This window comes from Fusarium mangiferae (assembly GCF_900044065.1).
Source record: "Fusarium mangiferae strain MRC7560 genome assembly, contig: FMAN_scaffold017, whole genome shotgun sequence".
Classification (NCBI taxonomy): domain Eukaryota; kingdom Fungi; phylum Ascomycota; class Sordariomycetes; order Hypocreales; family Nectriaceae; genus Fusarium; species Fusarium mangiferae.
The window spans coordinates 794,926-819,134 of NW_024573937.1; the positions used below are offsets into that span (position 1 = coordinate 794,926).

The following is a 24,209-nucleotide window of genomic DNA, read 5'->3' on the forward strand; positions in this document are numbered from 1 at the left end:
CAGCGTCACATAGCCCTCATTACAATATTTATAAGGTGCCCGGTGCCCTAGCTCGAACGTAAGAGACTGTAGTCTTTGGCGTAGTTATAGGAGAACAAGTAAGGCAAAGGAATCTTTGCTGCTATCCATTTTAATATCGTTAGGCCTCCTTTTTCGGCTTTCAGTACGCAAGACAATGCAGACCGCAGATGCTTAACTGACGGAAATGATGTTCAGAGCACATCGGCCCTATTAGTGACAGTATGTTTAGAATATCATAATGAGAAGGTAACTGTATTATGTATTAATTAATTAAATTATTTATAGGGACTAAGTGTTTTTAATATATATAATATAGTAAATTTAATAAAGAAATAAATAATAAATTTAATATTTATTAAATTTAAAACCTTTTTATAGATAAAATATTAATCTTTTAAGTATATATAAGTAGTTTATAAACTTAAGTTATCTATAAAAACTAATATATATATTAATCTTTAATTTCTCCTCATTCTTAGCAGCAGTAGCAATGGCCATAACTTGGCCAGTGGCTAAGGGTGGCTGCCACCATACCTGTCATTCTCGTAACGATATAGCCCGACTTGCGCATCCTATAAGTGTTTGCAAAGCCTGGCGACCGTCTCAATGATTCTGCGGTAACCTCAAGGCAAGATACCAAAGATTACTGCCAGTGTTATGATAGAGATGTTATGGGTGTAGGTAACTGCTTCGATATGCTCATCACACCAATCCTGATACTAAGGGATCGACGTCTGAGGCCCTATTCTCTTACGTTTGCGTTCAGCTCTAAGCGTTCCAAATAGAACATAGGCAGTGCAGCGCTATTTTCAAGGAAGCTAACATACCGGATGCGTTCCTCGTTCGAGTATTGAGCTTCCGCCTTTTGCTGCATCTGATCTCCCACAGACGTCTATCGCTCAATAGTGCTGCTACTCAGTTGGAGCTTGTTCGCGAGAGCTACAGCGGCGCCAAAGGTCACAGCCATCTCTAACAAGATATAGAGGCATGCATGAAGGCGGGACTTGGTATATGGCATGGATTTGATATTCATCCTTGGTGCAAGTCAACCTTCAACAGGTATTGTCAAGATTGCTCGCCCCGGCGTGCCTTACCTGTCGATTGCCTAGACAGGGGCTATGAGCGTAAGGGCAACGCTTTTGCGGGAGCATGCTTCCTACTTCGTATAGCTTTTCTCGAGCCCTATATCGTTTAATAATTACGTCTATTGGCAGGCGTCGGAGCCACTACGTCGATCTTAATTTACAGTGAAAAATAATACCTCTTAAGTAACTTGTTTAGTAACCTTATTTTCATTTTATAACCCTATTGGTTATGTCGGATACAAAAGTCCAAATTTAGTACTGCAACATGTTTAGATTCTTCTTGTTTTCCCCATGCGGGGAGACAATCCCGGCTTCACATGGCCCTCATGATCAAAATGGTAAAAAGTGAAGTAACAAAAGGAGAAAGGTCTATGTAGATCCTCTGTTGGTTCGTCAACCCCACAAATTGAAAATGCGGGGAAGGATGGTCTCTATGCAGGGGTTGTCTACATCTTGCGTCAAAGCACATCTTAACACAAATACGATATTGACCACAAAGGTTCCGTATGACTGCAGGGAGTACCTTATCGGCTTTCCAAAAAACCGATTGGCCGTGGCATAGATCCTGATCTCCATCTGAGTGTTAGTCAATTGAACGTTATCGTAGGGATCTTCCTGAGCTACTAAGCTTCCTCGGCTAGATGGAAGCTATACGGATTCTTGAAGGCTGCCTATATATAGCTGGCACATCTGCATTAATCATAAAATCACCATCAGCTTTCAATAGCCTTAAACTTTTTCAATCATCTTTGTCATCGAAGCAGCAATGCTTATACGTCTTCTTTCGCACCTCGGCCCAGTCCTTTCCCTGGGAACGGCCTCTGTAGGAGCCCTTTCTCTAAAACACAGCAAAAGAGGTAATGAATTTGAATTTCGTGACCGCCGCGAAACAAAGGTTGGCTAACAAAGTCTCAGCCGAAAGCCCAGCCTCTATCGGAATTGGAAATCCCGTTCTTACTTCGAAGTGGATTGAAGGCAGTGACTATGAACAGGTCGTCGAGTTCTTCATCACCAATACAGATGACAAGAATCCTTTGACCTGGGACGACGATTTGGAAGTTAGAGTTGAGTCTTCATCGCTCAAGACTACCACTCCCGGCACCTTGATTCGCCTGGGACCGAAGCAAAGCGCTGTTGTCCAAGTCGGTGTGAAGAACAAGTCGGGAGTAAAAGCCGGAACCCAATGTGATGCCAAGGCTGTAGTGACATGGGGCTCGAAAGAGAATCCTAAGAAGTCGACCAAGGACTTCTCTGGCGAGTGTGGAATTGGTGATTACCAGGCTTCGTCAGGCAGCCTCAGCCATCATTGGAACCCGGATTGGTTCAACGACATCAAATACGGTATCTTCATCCATTGGGGTCTGTATTCCGTCCCAGCCTTTGGAAACAAGCCAGGGCCGAGGCAGGATTATGCCGAGTGGTAGGTAACATTCCATGCCTTGTCGATGCTTTATGCTGATCCACTATAATCAGGTATGGTTTTCGCATGACTCAGCCGGACTTTCCGACCCAAACCTACCAGTACCATCGCGAGAAATACGGCGAGAACTTCAACTACGACGATTTTGTGTCGAACTTCACCGCCGCCAAGTTTGATGCGGATGAATGGATGAATTTGGTTGCCGATGCGGGAGCGCAGTATGTCGTACCGGTTACAAGTGAGTCTTTTCATGGAGATGAAGATGCAGGGTAATAACGTTGGTTGTCCAGAACACCACGATGGCTGGGCCATATTCGACTTCCCAGAGACAGTCAGCAAGCGCTCAACTGTTCACTACGGCCCAAAGCGAGACTTCCTCAAAGAGCTACTCGATTCTTCCAAAGCCAATCACCCCGAGATCCGCCGAGGTAAGTAATTTATGTAAGCACCTGTTAACAAGACCAGCTTGCTGATACATCCAAGGCACTTACTTCAGCATGCCGGAATGGTTTAATCCAGCGTACGTCAAGTATGGCTGGGACCAGCATTACAAGGGAAACTATTTCGGGCGGCCGCCAACCAATCCTTATACTCACAAGAGCATCGAATATACGGGCTATGTGGAAGTCGACGACTTTCTCGATGACATTCAGAACCCACAGATAGAAGCCCTCTTCTACAAGTATGAGACCGAGATCCTGTGGTGCGACATCGGAGGTCCCAATAAGGCTCCAGATGTCCTTGCGCCTTGGCTAAACTGGGCTCGTGATAAGGGCAGGCAAGTCACTTTCAACGATCGCTGCGGAGCTGCTGGAGATTATAGCACCCCAGAGTAAGTCCATTGATCGTCTGTTCAGTGTTATCAATCGAGCTGACGTCATTTGAGGTATGCCGGTATTTCTTTCAAGGCCAGCAAATTCGAGAGCAACCGTGGCCTCGATCCTTTCTCATTTGGATACAACTTCATGACAACCGATGACGAGTACCTCTCGGGTGAGGAGATCGTCAAAACCTTGATAGACAATGTTGTCAACAACGGAAACCTTCTGCTGAACATGGGTCCTAAGCCTGACGGAACCATTCCCAAGCAGCAACAGCTCAATCTTCTGGACGCCGGAGCATGGATCAAGAGTCACGGTCAGGGAATCTTCGGTACCAGGTACTGGCCAACTGCCCAGACGTCTGGTCCACTCCGTTTTGCTACGGCGCCAGAGGCATTTTACATCCACCATGTTGGCAAGCCGTCCTCTCCACTCGTCATCAACGAGCCTGTGCCTTGGGTCGAGGGTGATAAAGTGACTGCTGTAGGTGGCAGTGCCGATGGCACAGTGCTCGAGGTTGCCCAAAAGGACGGATCGTTTGTGGTACAGCTGCCCGACAAGGTCATTCAAGGAGACAAGTACATCTGGACCATCAAGATTGAGTACAAAACCGGCAGCTAAGTACCATGGATATGTACTCTTACGGAAAGAAGCAAGATTCAACATCTGCTTCCTAGTGTCTACAACCTTAGCATTAGTCTAAATTCAACACGCGTGTAGTCTATTCAAATGGCCCAAATATGATAGTAAGATATGTCTACCTAGCAGTTTCTGCATGTTGCCCGTTGTAACGGGTTCCAACGCGCTGCATAAGTCGCAGGCTTGTTTTGCCCTCATCATTAGCTACTAGGTAGATTATTCCGGTCATTTCTTACCCTGGTTGTCCGTTGTACTATTACCCGCGTAAATATGCAACGGGAAAATGAGCCCTGTGGCTGTTGATCGGCGAGCGGGTCAATGTAGGTTCATCCCGTACGAGGCCGCGCTAGCCATTGTTCGGCGAACACGATGTACCTGGGGCTAACACACTGCCAAATACATACATATGGCATAGCTTCTACAGCTGCTGGATGAAATGAAGCCTTACGTTTGACATGGTCTATGCTGGGTATTTGCTATGTGTTTAATCAGATAGCTATTCTATACTTGCCATCATCACCTCTTTCCCAATCGTTCAAGATTACCGCTATACTAGCCACTCTCTATCTATCATAATGAAATCTCAAGACCGCCACATTCCTATCATCGATTCTCACATCCATTTATTCCCAGCCTCAGAAACCAGTTCTCTCTCTTGGTACACGAACGAGCACCCTCTTGCTGGTCAACACTCAGTCGACCAATACCGAGAGGCAACGGCGTCTGAACCCTCTTTATCGGGATTCATTTTCGTTGAGACGGACCGGAAGAATGATCTGAAATCCGGTGAGCTCGATGGCTCAGGGTGGATGGGACCTCTCAGTGAACTGGCCTGGATTGAGCGTATCGCCCTAGGAAAGCCGCGTCCTCATGAAGGACACAGTACTGAGGATCAAGAATTATGCCTGGGAATCGTGCTTTGGGCGCCGCTTCCCAGCAACGCAGATGCTATGAAGCTTTACCTCCTCAGGGTAGAAGAAGCTGCCGGATTAGCGTGGCCAAGGGTAAAGGGTTTCCGATATCTACTGCAAGATGAGCCATACGGAACTATGCTCCAAGATAGCTTCATTCAGAACACGAAGCTCCTTGGCCGCCGTGGCTTCACTTTCGACGTTTGTATTGATTTGCACCGACGAGGCCAGCAGCAGATAAAAGACCTTGTTGCGTTTGCCAAATTGACACGAGAGACGGTCCCCGAGAATGAGAAGGTGGTTTTGGTACTAGACCATATCTGCAAGCCTGACATGAGCGGCTCAAATTCTGGCTCCGATATCACTTTCATCACCTGGCGTAATGCAATGCATGAACTGGGCCAAGATGAGCACACTTATATCAAGTTCTCTGGCGGCTTTTCAGAAATGGGCGACTCAGTTAATGATCTTTCCACAAACGAGATCTGCGAGGCGCTGGGGAAATGGTTCAGGGTGTTGCTCGAATCATTTGGACCGAGGCGGATTATGTTTGGTAGTGATTGGCCTGTCTGTACCATCAATATGACGAATGCATGGGAACGCTGGCGTGATGTAACTCTCCAGTTATGCCAGGAATCAAGTCTTACTCTGGAAGAGCAGGGTATGATATTCTCTGGTACCGCCAGGCTCGCATATAAGTTATAATGTAGTATTAGAGTTCCTACGGACTTGGGTCAAGGCAAGCATGCCGGTAGCTTTATCATCTCACAAGACTAGAGTCTTGGCTGTAGGCCTTGACGGGTTCTAATATTCATATTAAAGCTCGATCTTATGTACGCCCTGGAAGTAAGCAGAATCCTGTAAAACAGTATCCAGCAAGGCCAACTCTATTATCTTAAGCAATTTTCTTTTAATATTCGTTTATTAATACCCTTCTGCACTAGTATTACGATAAGTGCGAGGACAGGTCTTTCCATTAAGGTTGATAAAATACTTCCTCGATTGGTTTCCACCAGGATGGCTCGACCGACTCTGAGCTCACAGCCCCAGGAACAAGGCTCTCCTGGAGAGCATCAGTTATCTTCCACCACTCCTTCACACGTGGATTCTGGGCCATTTTTTTCATATCGCTCTCAAAATCAGTGCCGACATATCTAAACGTGGCAAAGAGATAATGACTCTGGTCGTCGTAAAAGATACAATCTGCTGGCCGGTAATGGATATCAACTGTTAGTGGCGTGCAATTCTCTTCCCAAGTTTGATTTCAGGACAGTAAGGAGAAGTCTATATCTTACAGTCTCGGATATTAGACTGCTCGTTCTGAGCAAGCACCTCAGGCCATACTATTGCATGGAGTTGCTTGTATTCTTCGACGTGTTGAGGTTTAAGCTTGATGATTTGCGCAAAGCGGCGACCAGGCTTGTCAGACATTTTGACCGGTGTATAGTTGCCGTGGGGTATGTTGATAGAGAATTCAATCTAGATCACAGAAGAGTTTGTAATCGGATGACTACGAAAACAGAGGGGGGCACTGAATGCGTCATCTTATAGTATAGGCGACGCCTATAAGATCTGTGAAGAGCAATCGTGTATACAGCCCCCAAACGACTCGACAGTTTCCCGGATAATTGCGTGGGGGGAGGGGACACAATGCAATTGTCTACATCCATGGGGGCGAGGTTATCAACATACAGAAGCTTCCTACTAACACTGTAATCTCTGCAAGGTCATACGCTCCATCCTTTCTGAGTTTGGTGCCTCTTTGAGATTGCTCCACGCTAAAGGCTTGTCATAGTGATCCGAGAACAGCTACCCCTCACTTGGCCCGTATTCCATATGACCGATGCTTTACGAACATCCTTGTCAAATTGAGAAGACGAAGTTCAAGGTGTAATTATCCGTCGGGAAGCATGGTGCCTCCCCCGCTCGAAACATTCGAGGAAATCACCCAATTGGATGGGCTAGTCTTTGGGGGTCTTACCCCAGATGAAGTTTCCTGTCCAAGCTTCTGTGTTCCCCATGGGGTAGCTCAGCTCAAGATTTATTACATGTGAAGTTGATATAAATAATACAAGCTCCTCCATACTGCAGCTCCTTTTCATCAACGCAGCCAGGTCTCTGGATCCATATCATATTGCCTTTCTAAGACACTTTCCAACTTGAACCAGAATCCCAATTGTCAAAATGGGTGTTCGAGCCTTTTTCAAAAAGAGGTCACTCAAAGTCTCCGACGACAGGGTGACCAAAGCCGCAGACCTTACCCTGCGCGAGTCTGTCTGGCCTATCGCACTTGTCACAGTCTTGTTCTTCCTCTGGGGCTTTAGCTATGGTCTTTTGGACACTCTGAACAAGCATTTCCAGGTGACTTTGCATATTGATAGAGCCAGATCTGCTGGACTGCAAGCTGCCTACTTTGGGTTCGTCTCATCTACAGTCTTCTGTCTCGTCATTCCTAACGATGTCGCCCCAATAGTGCCTACCCGCTCGCTTCTCTCGGCCACGCCGCGTGGATCCTACGACACTACTCCTACAAGGCTGTATTCATCTGGGGACTCAGTCTCTACGCGATCGGCGCCCTTATCGCGATTCCCTGTATCAAAGCAAAGTCCTTTGGGGGTTTTTGTGCTGCCATTTTCATCATCGGCAATGGTCTTGGATCTCTTGAGACAGCTGCCAATCCATTCATCACTGGTAAGCCTTTGCAGTGGCTCTCCTGCTGCCATGTTATCTAACCTGAAATAGTCTGTGGCCCTCCCAAATATGCCGAAATGCGAATCAACCTATCGCAAGCCTTCAACGGTATTGGCTCGGTCGTCGCACCTGTTCTAGGTTCTTACGTCTTCTTCAACTTTGACGATGAGAAAGCATTGGCAAACGTGCAGTGGGTGTATCTTTCCATCGCTGTTTTCGTCTTGCTTCTGGCCACTCTGTTCCTCTTCTCAAACATCCCTGAGATCACTGATGCTGGTACGTTCCAATGCCCCAGGCGAACTTGGAGGTCTTCAATTCTGACATCAGTCTCTCGAATCTAGATATGGCTCAGCAAGCCGAAGCCTCCAACTCCGATACTCACGATAAGCCACTACGAAAGCAATACCGACTCTTCCACGCCTCCTTCGCACAGTTCTGCTACTGTGGCGCTCAGGTGGGTATCGCAAGCATGTTCATCAACTACGCCACCGAAACGAGAAAGAATACCAGTGATTCCACCGGTTCCAAGCTCTTTGCAGGCGCACAGGCTGCATTTGCTGTTGGTCGCTTCTTTGGCGTCATCCTGATGAAGTACTTCAAGCCTCGCCACATCTTCCTCGTCTTCCTGAGCATGTGTGTTATCTTCCTCTGCCCTGCGATTACAGAGAGAGGTGATACAGGAATTGCCATGCTCTACGTGGTGCTGTTCTTTGAATCCATCTGTTTCCCAACAATTGTCGCTCTTGGCATGAGGGGTCTCGGCCGACACACGAAGCGAGGTAGCGGCTTTATCATTGGTGGAGTTATTGGTGGTGCTTGTGTTCCTCCTCTTACTGGCGTGGCAGCCGACAGACACGGCACAGGATTGGCCATGGTTGTCCCTCTAGCATTCTTTGTGGCGGCTTGGACTTTTCCCTTCTGCGTCAATGTTCTTCCTGGCTATAAGAAGGGCATTGATGCCTTTGAGAACCCTGTGACCGAGCCATCCAGTGTCGCCGAGTGGGGAGAGAAGGGAGAGAAAGGTAGCCAGGACGAGCAACGCCATGAGACAGTGGTTGGGGAGGTCAAGGCCTAATGGATCTCTACTCTTCTTGATGGGCTTAGTATTCATGGTGTAGTGGGCTACTTCGATTCTACTTCCTGATGTTATCTACTGGTACTCTAAGACCACCTGAAGATGCCCTTAGGGTCCAATGATAAACTCAAGTAGTCATATTTGACTCGATCCTCTGTTCAAGTTCACGCCGGTAATTCCTTGTTTCTGTGATGACCCTCTGCGCCAACACTATAGTGCCATCGTCCTCTGATGGTGTCCCATTTATGAACCATGTAACCCATGACCCCGAGTGCTTTGTTGTGATACGAGCTCGGAGGCTCTCGGCCACAAATCATAACTGAGAATATCAGACCTGCATACGACTCAGAGGGCCGTCAGCCTTTAATCTTTATTGATCGAGCCCTATTAGTAACATCAGTAACACAAGGACTAACAGATATCGTGTGACGGATTACTCAGCTCTCTCTGCTGAATTAAAGTAATAATTTCTACTGCTATGCTGCTAATTGGCTGCATCTCGCATCACTATAGATTGTTGAATTAAGGTCTCGGCCATATGTCTAAACTGCAAATATCACATTTAGCCCATTTATTCACGTCTTGTCGCCTACGTGGAAACTTGTCTTTAGTCTTCGATTTATGAATGACTTGTATCAAACTGTGATATGATTCAAACGTCAAAGGAGGCTTCAGCTCCAAAGCACAAAGGTAAAGAACACCAATAAACATATACGGGCAATAGGCTCATTGCCCTGAGTTGTATTGAACGAAATGAATCAGAGTGCTAGCCCAGTTGCTCCTTCATTCCATCTATACAAAGATAATGCTCGGCGGCGAGCCTTACTCTCTTCCAAGTTCGATGTCGCTGGACTTCTCACGCTGTATAGGGTCGACCTTAGCACTTTACGGAACCGTTTCTATGTATAACAATTAACATCTTAAAGGTTCAAGAAAATCTCCACTTCGATATATGGCATGGGGAAACATACCTGGAACTCGGTGCTTAAAGTGACAACGCAAACCTCATGTGCTCGTATAATAATTTCACAGGCCTTTTCGACAGATTCGTTCAGTCCAATCTGAGGCATTCGATCCGCAAAAAGCAACAAGATGAAGCTTCCATGCAAAAGATAAATGCCAAAAAGGTATGGCATGAAAGAAAGCTCCGGGTCACATGTCAGAATTCGTGACATGGCGTCAGACGCTGCTATCGCATGAGATGCACACTTCATGAAGCCTACAGATGGTATCCAGCCATCTTTATTATCCAGCATCGAAACGGCGTCCCATTTCCCGTGAAGAAGGACATGAAGAACATGTAGTATGAACGTACTGTATGCAGTGACGAGCTGAGCTTGCGCATGCTGACGGTGTGATGAGGCGTGGCTGGCGGTATTTGAAGTCCTGGAATGATCGCCGTGGCTCTGTTGCGGTGATATCGCACATTGAGGCGTGCGCACTTGACTCGCTGGTATAGTTGAGGCATCAAGCGCATCGACCTGGTATGCGCTGGCCAGGTCGGCTATGCTCTGTGCACACTGCGCCATGACTTGCTCTATCATTGCCGTAGCTGGGTCGTCTTCTTCCTCATGCCCATTGACCTGAGGTCTCCGAATATTGCCAAATCTTGGATGGGATTTCTGTCTGTGTAGTTGAATGACATCTCCAAGGATCGTCATGAGTGGTAGAAAGTATTCGAAAAACCCAGTCCCTGTGATACGCGTTGGAGTGCTGAAATCCGCCGAATGCGAGCCATTACCAAAGGCTGCATTGACAGGGTTTTGTCCTGTCGACAATGCTGCCCAAGCTTCATCCGAAAGCGGCACATGCAATTGGCATTCATCGTCGAGGATGCGCAGTGGTGCATTGTACGATAGAGCCAAGTGGCGATCTAGACAAAAGATTAACCAGAATGCTCTTCGACGCTCTTCTCGGACTTCCGCGATGCTCAAGCCTGTACGGGAAGCTTCGCAGGGTCTACAACCGCATGAAGTTGTTTGACTCGTGCACAAAGATGTCTCTGACTGTGAGAAGCTGTTCTCGGGCGAGTCTTCTCTGTTTAGTCCCATATTATGAGACAGCCGTAGTGCCTTATTCCACCACCGGAGGCAGTCTGTCTTGAAGTCCCCGCCTGAAGAGACTATAGTGATGAGGATGAACATGAGCACGTCGTCGACTAGGGGTACTGGTGGAGAGACGATAAAGGTTGATCCAACATGGTACTCCTGCCGATTTTGATCTCCAGTCGTTGCATACTCGAGATCTCTCACAAGAGGGCCACCTAATAATACGTGTTGGTAGAGATCCCGAGAAAGAGAAAGACTTACTGACTAGTAGTTCTGTTCCAAACGTCACGATCTCTCCCCTGGATCAATCCCATCATCAACTTCCTCAGCCCTTCGCAAACGATCGCTTTCTGGCCGGGTAGCAGAAACAAGGAACTCTCTGCTGTCTGTGCACTTACCCACAGCATGGTTACCAGTAAAGCTGGCGTACATGTTCGTGGGTTATCGTCTCGAAGCAGCGATTCCTTTCGCATGACGTGTGCTAGAACGTATGGAGAAGAAGATTTGAACAAAGATCCCCCGGGCTCGACAAAGTAGAGCTCAAACAACTCGCAGACTAGCCTGGCGTCGATTATGCCGTGGAGTAAGGGGATGATTGGCTCGAGGCACTTGTAACGACATCCAGAAGATGGCAAGCTCTGTGTGACGGTTGACGCTCGCTCGCGTGCAGGTGACTCGTGGACAGAGTCGGCGCCATGATGGACTACGAGGTCGAAATCGGGGAGAGGATAAGAAGGCTGTATGTCGGTTACATGGTATAGCTGATCGAAGGTCGGTGCCGGTATTGACTCGGCTGGTATGTCAAGAGATACAGCATCATGATGCGATGAGTGGCTCGATGAATAATGCGACGAGACTGTGTCATGGGGATTCGTGGGGAGGCCAGGACTCCCCTGCACGTCATATGTCCCGTTCTGCTCTGGCCGTGGATGCGGTGTGTTTTGCTCAACATCACAATCAGCTTCTGAAGAGTCGGGCTCTCGGTCCTGCTGTGGTTGCTGCACTCGATTCGCTGACTTTGGCTTACGACCACGCCTACCGATACTTCGTGTATAGTGGCATGTAGACTGGTATTCTAGACCAATAATATGTCAGCACAATCTTTCTCTTGTTCATGCAAGGGGCGCTTACCTTGACAACGACGGCTGGATCATCCCAATGTGAGCTTTCCGTTTGTGATTGAAGTTCTGCTTATCTGGCACTTACCACGGCTGCTGACCATCACAACGGACTCTCAGAGTGCTGCATCTGTCACAAGCAAGTCTCGTTCTCTTGCGCCCGCTCGGTGGATCCCGCTTGGCATGTTGACGCGGTTCATTATGATGAGGATCCATGGTTATCGTTATCCACTGCTTGGAAACATTGCGGGAAGCACCCACTATAATCAGGATAATTAAGGAGACAAGAAAACATCCGTGCGAGGTCCGCGTGTTTAGTAATTTACCGCCGGAATGCTAAAGTGATATATTTTATCCGACGGCGGGGAACTACACCAATCATCAAATTGCCAGCCCGAGGTGAGGAACACTAGGCTGTTCTCGGCAAAGTCTGTCTTGCACTACCCTACATCGTCAGCCACGCAGGATTTGAAGCATCGGAAAAAAGGCGCTGTCTACTCTCCACTATGGCCGTAGAACTTTGTCCATAGAGGAGCTATTTACCCGTTTTGGGAACGATAAATCAAACGGCTTGCTTTTAGTCGTAGAACACATTGACTGTACTTTGCCTGACGCTTCTTAGATTGGTATTCGGGTGGAGATATAGATTAAGTCAACAGTCACAGATAGCTCGAGTATAAAACACAAAGTTATTGGGGCCATAAAAACATTTGTGTAGCCATACAAATCTGCCTAAACTTGGAAAAAAAATCACCTTGCAACATCCACGAAAAAAATGGTTGTCATCAAGACTATTACCTCACACGATGTGCGGTTTCCTGTAAGTGCCTATTCAGGAGGTAGCAGGTTCACAAGCGCTAACAACATATCAAGACTTCACTGGACAAGGCCGGCTCAGACGGCATGAATCTTTCACCAGACTACTCAGCCGCATTTTGCATCCTGACCACCGACGACCCCAATTTTACCGGTCATGGCATGGTATGCAATGCACTCCACTATCTGTACTGGACTAAATCTGACGGGATATCCATAGACATTCACAATTGGCCGCGGAAATGAGCTCGTCTGCGGTGCTATTGACCTCCTCGCTCCGTTAATACAGGGCAAAGATCTTTCCGAGCTCACCAAAAACTGGGGGAAAACATGGCGATACTTAACCTCAGACTCACAACTCCGCTGGGTTGGCCCTGAAAAAGGTGTTATACATCTAGCTCTCGGCGCGCTTGTCAATGCAATCTGGGACTTGTGGGCAAAGACGTTAGGGAAGCCCGTCTGGCGCGTTGTTGCGGACATGACGCCAGAAGAGGTCATTCGATGCATTGACTTTCGCTATATTTCTGACGTGCTGAGTCCTAACGATGCCTTGGAAATTCTGAGAGCAGCACAGAAGGGAAAGGCTGAGAGGATCCAAGAAGCTCTGAACAACCGTGCGGTTCCTGCGTACACTACTAGTGCCGGCTGGTTGGGGTATGGAGAAGACAAGATGAAGAAGCTACTTGAGGACAGTGTGAAGCAAGGGTTTAAGTACTTCAAACTCAAGGTTGGCACAGATCTCGAGGAAGATCGACAGAGATTGAGGATTGCCCGTGATGTGCTGGGCTATGATAACGGCAACGTCCTCATGGTTGATGCAAATCAGGTATGACCCAACTTCTAGGTCTGGTATCGCTTTACTTACTCTCCATTGCAGGTCTGGTCCGTCACTGAAGCCATCACGCACATGAATGCCCTCGCAGAGTTCAAACCTTGGTTCATTGAAGAACCTACATCTCCAGACGACATTCTAGGACATGCTGCCATTCGCCAAGGTCTATCCAGCACAACCCACGGCGCCATCGCAGTAGCAACAGGAGAAATGTGCCAGAACCGTGTCATGTTCAAACAGCTCCTCCAAGCAGGCGCCGTGGACATCATCCAGCCTGACGCATGCCGTGTCGGCGGTGTAAACGAGGTTCTGGCGATTCTGCTCCTCGCTGCTAAGTTCAAGGTCCCTATTGTCCCGCATTCAGGCGGCGTAGGACTACCAGAGTATACGCAGCACTTGAGTACTATCGACTACGTTGTCATCAGCGGCCGGAAGAGCGTTTTGGAGTACGTGGATCATCTGCATGAGCATTTCCACCATCCGTCAGAGATTGTTGATGGGCATTATGTCACGCCTTTGACGCCTGGATATAGCGTGGAGATGAAGCCAGAAAGTTTGGTGAGGTTTGCATATCCAGGCAACGATGCTAGTTGGTGGACAAGCAAGGAAGCTGAGGTCGTCATCAACCAGCCAAGGGTCAAGGCGTTTTAGAGCTTGTAGAGGCTACAGTTACGCCCTTTAATTCGCAGTTATGAGGACCGTTGGTCTTTTCAGCTTGATACTAATGCAGTTGAACCCCACCAAGCTGATCCATCTAATTCGTTTCACGTCACTCAGCTTCGAGCCTCAGCTGCGCTCTAGGCCGCCACTAAGACTAGTGCCTCAATCAGCGTACCCTCACCAGTCACATTGTCCCAGCAGTCAGGATAAGCAAAATCAATCTTGTTTCGGCTGAAATGTAAAATGGCAGTAGGGCTATGAGTTTATAAATCCATCTGAGGCCTTTCGTCATTATGACGATACTTGTGATTGAGAGCTGGAGATACCTACCATAGTCGGAAGACGTATAAAGTCTCACGTTCACTTCTACTAACACCCGCGTTCCTCATCGCCACTCCAAGACTATTATCGTTCCTTTAGCATATAGCTCATTTCCGTCTACCTACTCGTACCTATTTACTACTAAAGTTGGTTGCGATCATCAAATATGTCTTCACTCACAATTTCGCCGGACTGCTCAACAGCCTTCATAGAGCTCAGAGATGACAAGTAGTTCAAATGCATCATCTATAAAATTGACAGCAGCAATCGGCTATTTACCGAACATACATATGAGGACTTTGAGTGGAATGACCTCAAAGAATATTTCCTCGTTCGAAGACTCCGGCATATGCTGTGTTCGATTTTGGCGGAAGTTATGAACACAAGCTCGTCTTCGTCTCCTGGTGCTCAGATATAACCCCCCCAAGACCTAAGATGATTTATGGCTCCAACAGGGATGCTGTCAAGCAATTGTTAGATGGCATTAGCCTTGGCATTTCCGCTTCCGACGATGCAGATCTAGACGAGAGTGGGATACTTAGGCAGCTTGATAAGGTCTGAGCACACTGCCATTGTGCGCAAAGAATGCCCGATATCATTATAGTTGCCCTCAGAAGTAGCGGTGGATGAAATTACAATACATTCATGGTTATTTCGGTGACTAAGACACTAAAACAAGCAAAGTGCAGAGTGATTGCGTGGTATAGACACTCGAGCAAGATAGTCTGCTTCCTCTACGAACTAAATATAAAATAAGTATGTATATGTGCATGCCCTTCACACCAAGACTCCGATTGCCGCAGACTGCTTCAAATCTCTATCATCTGATGCTGCGATGCTCAAAACACCTGGCATCTTCACCTCCCGAGCAGATTTGCCGTCCAATATCTTGGGCTTCTTACCAGTAAAGTCATAGTCTAGCCACTCCCCCAACATCAGGCGAACACGCTCACAAAGCGCCAGTCTGCTCTCCACTGACTGGGAGTCCAGCTCGGTATAGTCCAGTAAACTCTCAGAGTCGCCGGCGGCTTTAAGCACCCTTTTAGCTGCAACCACATTCTGCTCAAGATCGGAAAGGGTGCTGATTCCTGTGATGGTTGATACCGAGAACGAGGGAGTGCAATTCTGCTTCGCCTTCACAATAGCATATTGCATTGCGAGGGAACATAGACTTTCTTCACCTCCGTGCTTGTCCATCCACTCAGCGGCTTCAGCTGCAGCAGCTCTCAGTCCTTGAGGCGCAGGATGCCAATCGCCTGTCAGTCCAAGAGGGATTCCGCCAGTCCTCAATAGTCCGACAGCCAGTGGGCTAGAGCAGAATACTGAGTTTACACCAGCGGCGCGGAAACGATCAAAACCACGGGACTCGGCTTGCGTATTCTGAAGAGTGAGCTGTGCCCAGGTTTGGACAACGTCGACGGGGTGTCCATATTTCTTCTGGGCAAGGCTAGCAACTTCAGCTAGAACATCAATGTCGTAGCCCGAGATTCCGACCCGCAGAATGACCCCAGCGCGTTGAAAGTCCAGCAGTACACCGACAGCAGTGACAGCTTCATCCAAGGAGACGTACTCGACATCATGGCAGAAGACAACGTCCAAGTACGTAGTCCCAAATCGCTCTAATGACCTGGCAACAGACTTTCTGACCCAATCGGGGGAGTAATTAAACTCATTCTCCTTGATGCGGCCAACTTTGGTCATGAGTTCATAGTCGCTCCGTTGATATCTTGACGTGATACGGGGATCTGATAGTGCAGCGCCCATAAGTTGCTCTGAGGGCTCGTAGTATGGTGACGTATCAATAGTGCGAACGCCAAGTTCGAATGCGCGCAAGAGGATGTCGACGATAGGAAGAGATTCGGGGTCGGGGTTCAGTTGGTAGCTGAAGCCTGCTCCGCCCATCACCAAGGCTGGGGGTGAAGATGTCGGTGACATTGTATTGCGATGTTGGGTTGATGTGTATCTCTGAGGAGAAAACGAAGTAGATGCTTGTTAGATGGAGATAGTTGAAGTTATGAACAAAGAATTGTCTGTAACTATGACAGTTCCACTGATTGGTAATCTATATTGGTACTTTCAGTCGGGGTCCTAGATAGAAAGCAGTTGCTCAGACTTGAATGTTGCATTTAATATTTCTCAATGCGCTAAGTCGGCCCGGAGAGATTTTTTATCGCTACGTTCGCCTGTTATGCGTGGGATCTGCAGCTTGTCAGAGTACCATCGGTATCTGCTAGTGGACACCCTTGCCAGGGTTAGCTTGATTTTAAATATCCGTCGGTTAATTCTTTTATTCCAGGCCATCATCCCGCATTAGCCGTCCGAGACCCCGCTAGCCATGCCCAATAGAACCTTGCTGACAGTCATCGTGCTTTGGTATCTCGATTGTTGCTTGAGACATCTGCACAAAGACATTACTGCCGGGAATCTAGCGACAGATTGCGTAATGTCAGGTTTGATGGGGAATGCATTTTGGAAGCTCAGGAGTCATTCATAGATACATCTGTTCATACCATTATCCCACTGTCTTACACTATTGACTCTTGGAAGGAATTCTATAGACCTGGTACTCATCTCCTGCATTAACAGGCAAGATATTGAACGTTGCAAACCCATCTGGACTCTCAGGTTCCAGCCTGACAAAGGCCTGCGCTGCATGCTGCTGTTTCGTACCAACCCAATATGCCCCAGCAGGAAACCTCATTCTCTTCTTGCTCAACTCCGTATTCACTGTAGTCAATGCAATGCCCTCGTACTTGGTTTCTGCTAGCGTAGCAGATGTGATGTTGTACGCTTCGACTTCACCTTCAAAGTCGACAGCAAGCTCGTCCACGATAACACCGGCTGCTCTAAGGCGAAGGGCAGCGTTAGCCCAGGCTCTGCTGAAGATGTAGGCCTCGGGACGTGCGCGGGTGAGGTTACTCGCGGGAGGAGTATTGTTGCCGAACAGAACTGGAACCTCTGTGATGTTTCCAGTCTCGGCGTCGAGGTATGGCCATGTCGTCTCCATCCATCTTGGCTGATCCCTTACGATGATCTCGTGGCCGTTCTCGATAAAGTCCTTTCTCGCTTCTTCAACTGTTTCGTATACCAACTCCGCATTATCAGCGGCAATCTGCAAGACCGTCTCAGCAGCAGTCAAACCGGCTGTTGTTCTGCGCTGGAAGTTACGATCTCCGATTCCGATTCCTCTCGTCTCCGATAGAAAGGCCAGTCCTTGACCGAGGAAAACAGTGACTTCGCCACGAGTATCTGTGACAAAGTCTTGGAGTTTGATGGTTTCGTTTTCTTGTGATGCAACAACGTAGCCATTTGTTGTAAGGTTCTTCTTTCTTAAGGCGCTAGCAACTTCAGGGACAAACAGAGATTCCGCCATTGAACGAATATCAGCGTGGACATTAGGGTTCTTGAACGCCGAGAATTGGTTGTCCTGGACGGGGATATATGTCTTGTTCTCATATGTCACCCCTCTCCGGGCTCCATACTCGTGGCAATCAAGATGCACATGAGCATTGAATTTGAGGTTCAACTGTTTGACGTCCATGGTCTGTTGCGAAGCCATCTTAGTATGGTCTCGATTAGGGTCAAAGCTCGATGCGAGAAGGCGTTGGAAATAAGCCGACCCATCAGGATTATATCGTGGAAGAACAATAATATCGAGTTTTTCCAGAAGCCCAAGTGCCCATTCTGGTTCAGCATCCATTTTACCGAGGAGTGCAAGGAGCCCTTCTTCGCCAGCCGGTTCGTTCCCATGGACTCCGCCCTGCAGCCAAACTCGGACTTTGTTAGTGGTGTTACCCACTGGCGATGTCTGCAAGAGCGATTTTGATCCAGATAAAACAACATATGGAATCGAACGTCCTTCTTCAGAAGTAAAGACAGGATTGTGATATGTCATCCAATCGTTGCGCGATGCAAGCGTCCACAAGAACTGTTCCAGCGTCTGCTGGGAGTTTGGTGCCGATGTGCCATTAGCGAAGCCCGGCGCAACATTCTCAGGATTGATGAAGGCTGGAGAGTAGAGCTTTTGGTCTACATTCAGGAAGTTGGCGGCAATTTGAGGCGGATCTGCCTCAAAAGGGACTTTGTTTCCTGCATAAGAGAGCGCTGCGGCTCCGGAAAGGAGTGTTGAAAACACAAGAGAATGCATCGTTGTCTACGGGAGAAGGCTTCTTGAGACGCATGTTTTCTTCCTTTATATGTGTTCAAACCCCTCCGAGCCAAGTACCGGTGTTACACTGAGCTTCCCTCTTGATACTAGTAAGTGATTATCATTGTCGAATAAGATAAAGGTCGACTTGTAACCCCGCGATTTGGTGTATCGCCAAGCTCTGTGATCCACTGTTATCACTTGGCAGTCCGACCACGGCGGCCAACTTTGGCCTTACACTTGGAAAGTCGTATCTGATATCGGGGAACTCATTGGGGCACTGATTAAGGCATGCGTCTGTAGAGATTCGAGTGCGCTGGCTTCTGATGAGTCAAGGGAGTCGAACTGCTGTAGACGCATGGGACAAGAATAAGAAGACCAAGAGCAAAGTCTCTTTGACATTGAATGAAACTGGGGTATACTCTATTCAATCTTTCTTCGATAAATCTAGGAAAGCTGGCTGGGATTAAATTAAGCTTAGACTTAACCTTGCGCGATATTGGTGCGAGCAGAAAGCTAGAGGTGTTTCCCACACCAGTAGTTTCCCTGCGGATAGCGGGAACATTACCCGCCCCATCGGCTGGACTAGCGGATATGTACCATGGCCATGAATGATCTAATACTACCACTTTATCTTTCCAGCATGGGTTGAAAGTAAGTTGCAGATAAGCAGGGGAGCCTATATCAGGAGTCTAAGTCTTCGAAATGTGTAGTCCATGGAATAACGTTCAGTAGAGATCTTATCAATATCCAAGCGATTAGACAATCGATCAGTTTCCATAAGTCAGACGCTGGGGTGCCGCAGGTTGGGCTCCAATGCGGTTGTCGAGGTACGTATGTTGTTTGTGCCTTAGCGTTGTAGTAGCAGAGGCCACGAGAGTAACCTTGAAGACAGGTACGTGATATACAACGGGATTTATCCATTCCAGGTACTCTACAAGACTGGATCTGGTACTGTGAGTTACTTTGCACCAAAAATAGGATTTTCCGGGCTCAAGTTTGCAACGAAACGATGATGACAGCCTGAGCAGCTGTTGTGCCAACAAAGGCTCATTCGGGACGTGTCTCAGGCTTCAGAATCTTACAGAAATTTCAGTTTAGAAGAACACCAAACTAGCAAGACAAGAAAAAAAGAAAAGTGCGACCGAAGTCTTCGCTGTTATAACTACATTCCAAACTAATATGGCGAACGGGCTCTGAGGCGGTCAATGCAGTACAATCTCTCGGGTTCAATGGCCCATGCTCATTTTCTTCGGCACTTCTGGAATTTTGGTGGGCTAATAATGATGGAGCTCAGACTTAACTGAGCCTGTGTCTTGAACGCGCATCTGGTGTTACTATAAATAGATGACGTGAATTAGCCAGAGGCTGAGTAAAAATAGACAGTTTGTCAGAGATGAGGCTGAGCTCAAGATCTGGTACATTATGGATTGATACTGCTAGCCGCCCAATAGTAAGTACAGCAGCGTATCAAGTATACCGTATATACCATGGCGATTACCGACTCTGGCATTCTCTGCCTTTTTGTACTTTTGCTAGCTGAAAACTCTAGCCGAAGGTACGAGATATATGTCGGAAGGGCTGCTGCAGATATCAACGGCATTCGGGGCATATGAGAGAAGGGTAACTTAGCCCATAGAAAGCAAGCAATTGAGAGAATAAATCGCATTATTTATCCCTGATATAGAATTACCACAGTCAGAAATTTCCAGGTCGTTTACCATCAATGGTGATACGCGAAGCTTGTCCCACTTTTACGAGTCCAGATATCCCTGCTGGTAGTGGCTATACGTGTATAGCAAACGGGTCATCCGCAGTATCCGTACCTCAGCTCATTGATGCTGACATGTACTGCAAACTGAATGGCTAGTCAGAGGGCTTAAGATAAGCTTGAGACATTTGGAGTCCAGTCCCCCTCTTCTGGAGGAACTTGCCGCGTCAGGTGCGTGCTCTTATGAATTCAGGGGCCAAATCCGCGTATTTTAATACACAACTCCTCAATGCTTTCTATAAGTACTTCAGCAATCAGGATAAATAATCTTTGCTGTTTTCCCATCATGTGCTTCTAATCTTACATTTCCTTTAGTTTGTTTACTATTCATTGCATTTCCTTCTCTTTTTCATCTATTTACCTGTCCTTACAGAATAAATCGCACTCATTTGCATAAGACTTCATACTCCACAATCGTTTTCTTTTTCTTCTCCACTATCACTCTCTCAAAATAGCAATGGCAGGTTTTACGTTCTACAATTACGAGCCCTCTTTACCAGCGGCAGCCGTATTTGTCATCATATTCACCACCGCCGCTCTGATTCACTTATGGCAGATGTTCAGACATCGAACATGGTACTTTATCCCATTTCTCATCGGCTGTCTCTGTAAGTACCCTTGTCTTCACATCTATGGAGAATGCTGACTCTCCACAGTTGAGGCATTTGGCTACGTCGGCCGTGCGCTCTCCGCAAACGAAGCTCCAGACTACACCAAAAACCCGTATATCATGCAGTCGATATTGCTCCTCCTCGGTCCTGCACTCCTCGCCGCGTCTATTTACATGATATTGGGCCGGTTGATAGTTCTTTTGGATGCCGGCCACTTATCCCTGATTCGAACAAAGTGGTTGACCAAGGTCTTCGTCATCGGCGACGTGCTTTCGTTCCTGGCACAGAGTGGAGGTGGCGGTATGCTCGCCTCAGCAAAGGATAAGGATAAGGTGAAAATGGGCGAAAACATGATCGTTGGCGGATTGCTCATTCAGATCGTCTTCTTTGGCTTCTTCATGGTTGTCACGGTTGTCTTTCACATGCGGATTCGCTCTCGTCCGACTTCTCGATCTCTTGTCCTGAACACTCCTTGGGAAAAGCTGATTTTCATCCTTTACGCCTCAAGCCTTTTTATTCTTGTTCGCTCAGTCTTCCGTGTCGCAGAATATGTTCTTGGGAAAGACGGAGCACTGCAGTCCAAAGAGTATTGGATCTATATCTTTGATGCGACGCTCATGTCCTTTGTTGCTATTCTCTTCAATCTCTTTCACCCTAGCCAGGTAATCGACAATCTTGGGGCCGAAAAGCCTAGATATACGGTAGACGAGTATCCCTTGCATAGCGTATAGTTTACTCAAATCTTACGGAGAGTTTTAGTGGGTATATCATAAGGCATCTCCATCATCGGACACTCGGAAACATAATCGGATGTATGTATTAATAGAAAAAGTCCAACGAGAGCTTTCAAGGCACTGCAACATGCTACCGAGTGCTTGTTTGCCCCCGTTTTCTCAAGTCCCATTCGCAGGCTGTGTATAGAGATGGCCATCGATTGTGGTGTTCATGGTCCCATTTGCCTGGAATATGTTCTTCAAAATGTCAATAGTGAGGTGAAAGCCACCCGGGCTTGTCTTCTTGGTATTCTTTGAGCTACCAGTTTGCGTCAGGTCAGAATACCAATCGACATGACTGAGCGTCAGAGATGGAAAAGTGGCGCGAACTGTTTCTGATCCTGACAGAAACGTTGATCCATCATCTGAGAAGTGATGATAGACTACACTGATCTCACTGATAGATGCATCATCTCCCCTCACGATCTCAACATCCGCATATCCACAACTGAGCCCCATCAGTGTATAGTTTCCAGGTGTTGGCTCGGAACGCTGTGGGTCGATTTCTCCTGCAGAGTATTCAACACCCCACGGGACCTCGTCTGAGACGGGATCGACTGGAGGAAGATCGAGGGGCTCCCGAGTAGTAAGAGTTGCCAATACCACACGCACTCGTCTACCTCCTGGCTCCTTAGACGGATAGCATTGAAGCGGGTTTGTCCCCCCGCACGCAGGTGGAAGTGTTTGAGCCTCCCCGTACACAATCTGGGTGCCGTCCGGAGACCATGTCGGGTCAGCCATTGCATTCCACTCCGGGTCATTATAGTCGCCACTACCAGGAACACCCTCCCCTTCGCCGTTTATCTTCTGCCCAAAGTATTCCCCGCGATCACCATACCTATCCAAAAGACACGGCCTGAAGAATCGTCTCTGACCGTTGTTTCTTGTCGACGCTGTAATTGATGTACTGACAAGATCGGTAATTGGTGGAATATGTCTCATGCCAGAGAGCCACATTTGACGATCTGTTCCCCGGGTATCCAAAACCGCCATCCAATTATCGTCGGGTGAGATAGCAATAGGATCGCAATATTCTGGGTGGCTTGTAAGTCGCCGGACTTTGCCAGTCTGCAAGTGAACAGCGAAGACATCAATGTTGGAGGACTCGGCCGGGTAGCCGATGTACGTAGCTTCAGTTCCCCTGCCGCTGAAACCACGAAGCTCGCCTACAGTTATGGCGTTCCGACTTATGGTGATGTGCTTACCACGCATCGCAATAGGTTGGTCCGCTTCTGGCTTGAAGAGTCGGGTGACTTTGATGAGATCGTAACGTGGGACAAGTGGTATGCCCACCGCTGGCTCCGCGTTGAACTCTAATCTTCCGAAGTACGCGTACTGACCGATCTTTCGACTGTTGGTTGTGAAAGCATTGAACCCAAGATGGACGTCGTCGGGGTGCAAACGCAGTTCCCGAATAGCGCCGCCTTCCCGTGTCCCATCAGGACTTTGATTCCACCGTATGGGATAAACATGAGTGCGTTCGGGTGTACAGGCCGCATCAGCCAGTTCATGTTCTCCACAGTCGAGTATATTGGTGCCAAATAGAACTCTCTTTCCGTCGCCAAATGCCTGGGGGTAGCTATATGTCGGGTTCATTCCTCTTGTGTTTTTCTCACCCACTCCACAAGTGAGACACTTCCATGGACTTCCACTGGGGAATACCTTGCCATCGGTCTTGACGACGATGATCTGACTGCCATTGTAAACGCTAGAAGTGTCCGGAGATGACGGAGCGCCTGTGAAGGTGACGTGGGCCAAAACGTGCTTTCCATCAGGTAAGAAGCCACCCGTTTGGAAGTCCGCGTTCGAGGCAAGAGTCATGCATCCAGTGCCATTTCGATTCACTTCTGGCGTGCAAGCACCGGTGTCATTGCTTGGTGCAACTGGTGGCAGGGGAAGTGTTGAAAGGCTGATGGGTTCTGGATTTGGTGGGGCATCTTGCGCTTTGTCGGTCGACATAATAAACTGAGAGCTTGGAAGTGCCAGTGCCCTCCCTACGCAGCTCAGTATGATTAACTGGCGGCAATTCATTCTGAATATTGATATCTTGCAGTTTTTACGCGGCTTTGTGTGTACAATGAAATGTCTGGCAAGGCCGTTACTTATAAGCTTCGTACTGTCTCTCGAGACTCGCAGGTCGCAGCTTTCTCGAATGTTAGCTCAAGACTTCTATTCCCATTTTTAACATCAGGCCTATGAATACACAATAGCCTGAACAGGATCTTATCTACATACAAACTATTACTAAGAAATTTGATTCTCTATAATATAGATAACCTGCCACTGGATATAGATAAATCCATTACATTACTAGAAATTCTCTCTGATGCCTTTTGTACTGTGCTAATACTGGAGTGCACTAATTGCTAGTACAGAATAGTGAATAGGAGCGAATCCACAGCAACGTCATTTGGCATTGACCCGTATAATGCCTAATACGCGGAGGTCC

The 24,209-nt window shown here is 47.7% G+C and overlaps 10 protein-coding genes across 10 annotated transcripts; 5 read left to right on the forward strand and 5 right to left on the reverse strand.

Moving 5' to 3' along the window:
- Nucleotides 1–1,872: 1,872 nt before the first annotated feature.
- Nucleotides 1,873–3,968, forward strand: FMAN_03699 (uncharacterized protein; the record flags this gene model as incomplete). Its single annotated transcript, XM_041824416.1, has 6 exons — nucleotides 1,873–1,963; nucleotides 2,022–2,526; nucleotides 2,580–2,764; nucleotides 2,817–2,954; nucleotides 3,010–3,358; nucleotides 3,413–3,968. The coding sequence occupies 6 exons, from the start codon at nucleotides 1,873–1,875 to the stop codon at nucleotides 3,966–3,968; spliced, it is 1,824 nt and encodes a 607-aa protein (XP_041689898.1).
- A 593-nt stretch (nucleotides 3,969–4,561) lies between these two features.
- Nucleotides 4,562–5,602, forward strand: FMAN_03698 (uncharacterized protein; the record flags this gene model as incomplete). The annotated part of the gene is made up of 1 exon (XM_041824417.1): nucleotides 4,562–5,602. The coding sequence occupies one exon, from the start codon at nucleotides 4,562–4,564 to the stop codon at nucleotides 5,600–5,602; it is 1,041 nt and encodes a 346-aa protein (XP_041689899.1).
- Nucleotides 5,603–5,873: 271 nt separating this feature from the next.
- FMAN_03697 (uncharacterized protein) lies at nucleotides 5,874–6,328 on the reverse strand (the record flags this gene model as incomplete). The annotated part of the gene is made up of 2 exons (XM_041824418.1): nucleotides 5,874–6,103; nucleotides 6,193–6,328. The coding sequence occupies 2 exons, from the start codon at nucleotides 6,326–6,328 to the stop codon at nucleotides 5,874–5,876; spliced, it is 366 nt and encodes a 121-aa protein (XP_041689900.1).
- A 753-nt stretch (nucleotides 6,329–7,081) lies between these two features.
- FMAN_03696 (uncharacterized protein) lies at nucleotides 7,082–8,663 on the forward strand (the record flags this gene model as incomplete). Its single annotated transcript, XM_041824419.1, has 4 exons — nucleotides 7,082–7,314; nucleotides 7,371–7,588; nucleotides 7,640–7,864; nucleotides 7,930–8,663. 4 exons carry the CDS (start codon nucleotides 7,082–7,084, stop codon nucleotides 8,661–8,663), a joined length of 1,410 nt encoding a protein of 469 aa, XP_041689901.1.
- Nucleotides 8,664–9,421: 758 nt separating this feature from the next.
- FMAN_03695 (uncharacterized protein) lies at nucleotides 9,422–12,045 on the reverse strand (the record flags this gene model as incomplete). The annotated part of the gene is made up of 6 exons (XM_041824420.1): nucleotides 9,422–9,562; nucleotides 9,635–10,926; nucleotides 10,977–11,061; nucleotides 11,110–11,786; nucleotides 11,843–11,856; nucleotides 11,918–12,045. 6 exons carry the CDS (start codon nucleotides 12,043–12,045, stop codon nucleotides 9,422–9,424), a joined length of 2,337 nt encoding a protein of 778 aa, XP_041689902.1.
- Nucleotides 12,046–12,604: 559 nt separating this feature from the next.
- FMAN_03694 (putative L-alanine-DL-glutamate epimerase and related enzymes of enolase superfamily) lies at nucleotides 12,605–14,128 on the forward strand (the record flags this gene model as incomplete). Its single annotated transcript, XM_041824421.1, has 4 exons — nucleotides 12,605–12,649; nucleotides 12,703–12,810; nucleotides 12,866–13,471; nucleotides 13,523–14,128. 4 exons carry the CDS (start codon nucleotides 12,605–12,607, stop codon nucleotides 14,126–14,128), a joined length of 1,365 nt encoding a protein of 454 aa, XP_041689903.1.
- Nucleotides 14,129–15,235: 1,107 nt separating this feature from the next.
- FMAN_03693 (uncharacterized protein) lies at nucleotides 15,236–16,393 on the reverse strand (the record flags this gene model as incomplete). Its single annotated transcript, XM_041824422.1, has 1 exon — nucleotides 15,236–16,393. One exon carries the CDS (start codon nucleotides 16,391–16,393, stop codon nucleotides 15,236–15,238), a length of 1,158 nt encoding a protein of 385 aa, XP_041689904.1.
- A 595-nt stretch (nucleotides 16,394–16,988) lies between these two features.
- FMAN_03692 (uncharacterized protein) lies at nucleotides 16,989–18,605 on the reverse strand (the record flags this gene model as incomplete). Its single annotated transcript, XM_041824424.1, has 1 exon — nucleotides 16,989–18,605. One exon carries the CDS (start codon nucleotides 18,603–18,605, stop codon nucleotides 16,989–16,991), a length of 1,617 nt encoding a protein of 538 aa, XP_041689905.1.
- Nucleotides 18,606–20,833: 2,228 nt separating this feature from the next.
- Nucleotides 20,834–21,718, forward strand: FMAN_03691 (uncharacterized protein; the record flags this gene model as incomplete). The annotated part of the gene is made up of 2 exons (XM_041824425.1): nucleotides 20,834–20,984; nucleotides 21,033–21,718. 2 exons carry the CDS (start codon nucleotides 20,834–20,836, stop codon nucleotides 21,716–21,718), a joined length of 837 nt encoding a protein of 278 aa, XP_041689906.1.
- A 162-nt stretch (nucleotides 21,719–21,880) lies between these two features.
- Nucleotides 21,881–23,719, reverse strand: FMAN_03690 (uncharacterized protein; the record flags this gene model as incomplete). Its single annotated transcript, XM_041824426.1, has 1 exon — nucleotides 21,881–23,719. The coding sequence occupies one exon, from the start codon at nucleotides 23,717–23,719 to the stop codon at nucleotides 21,881–21,883; it is 1,839 nt and encodes a 612-aa protein (XP_041689907.1).
- Between the last annotated feature and the right edge of the window lie 490 nt (nucleotides 23,720–24,209).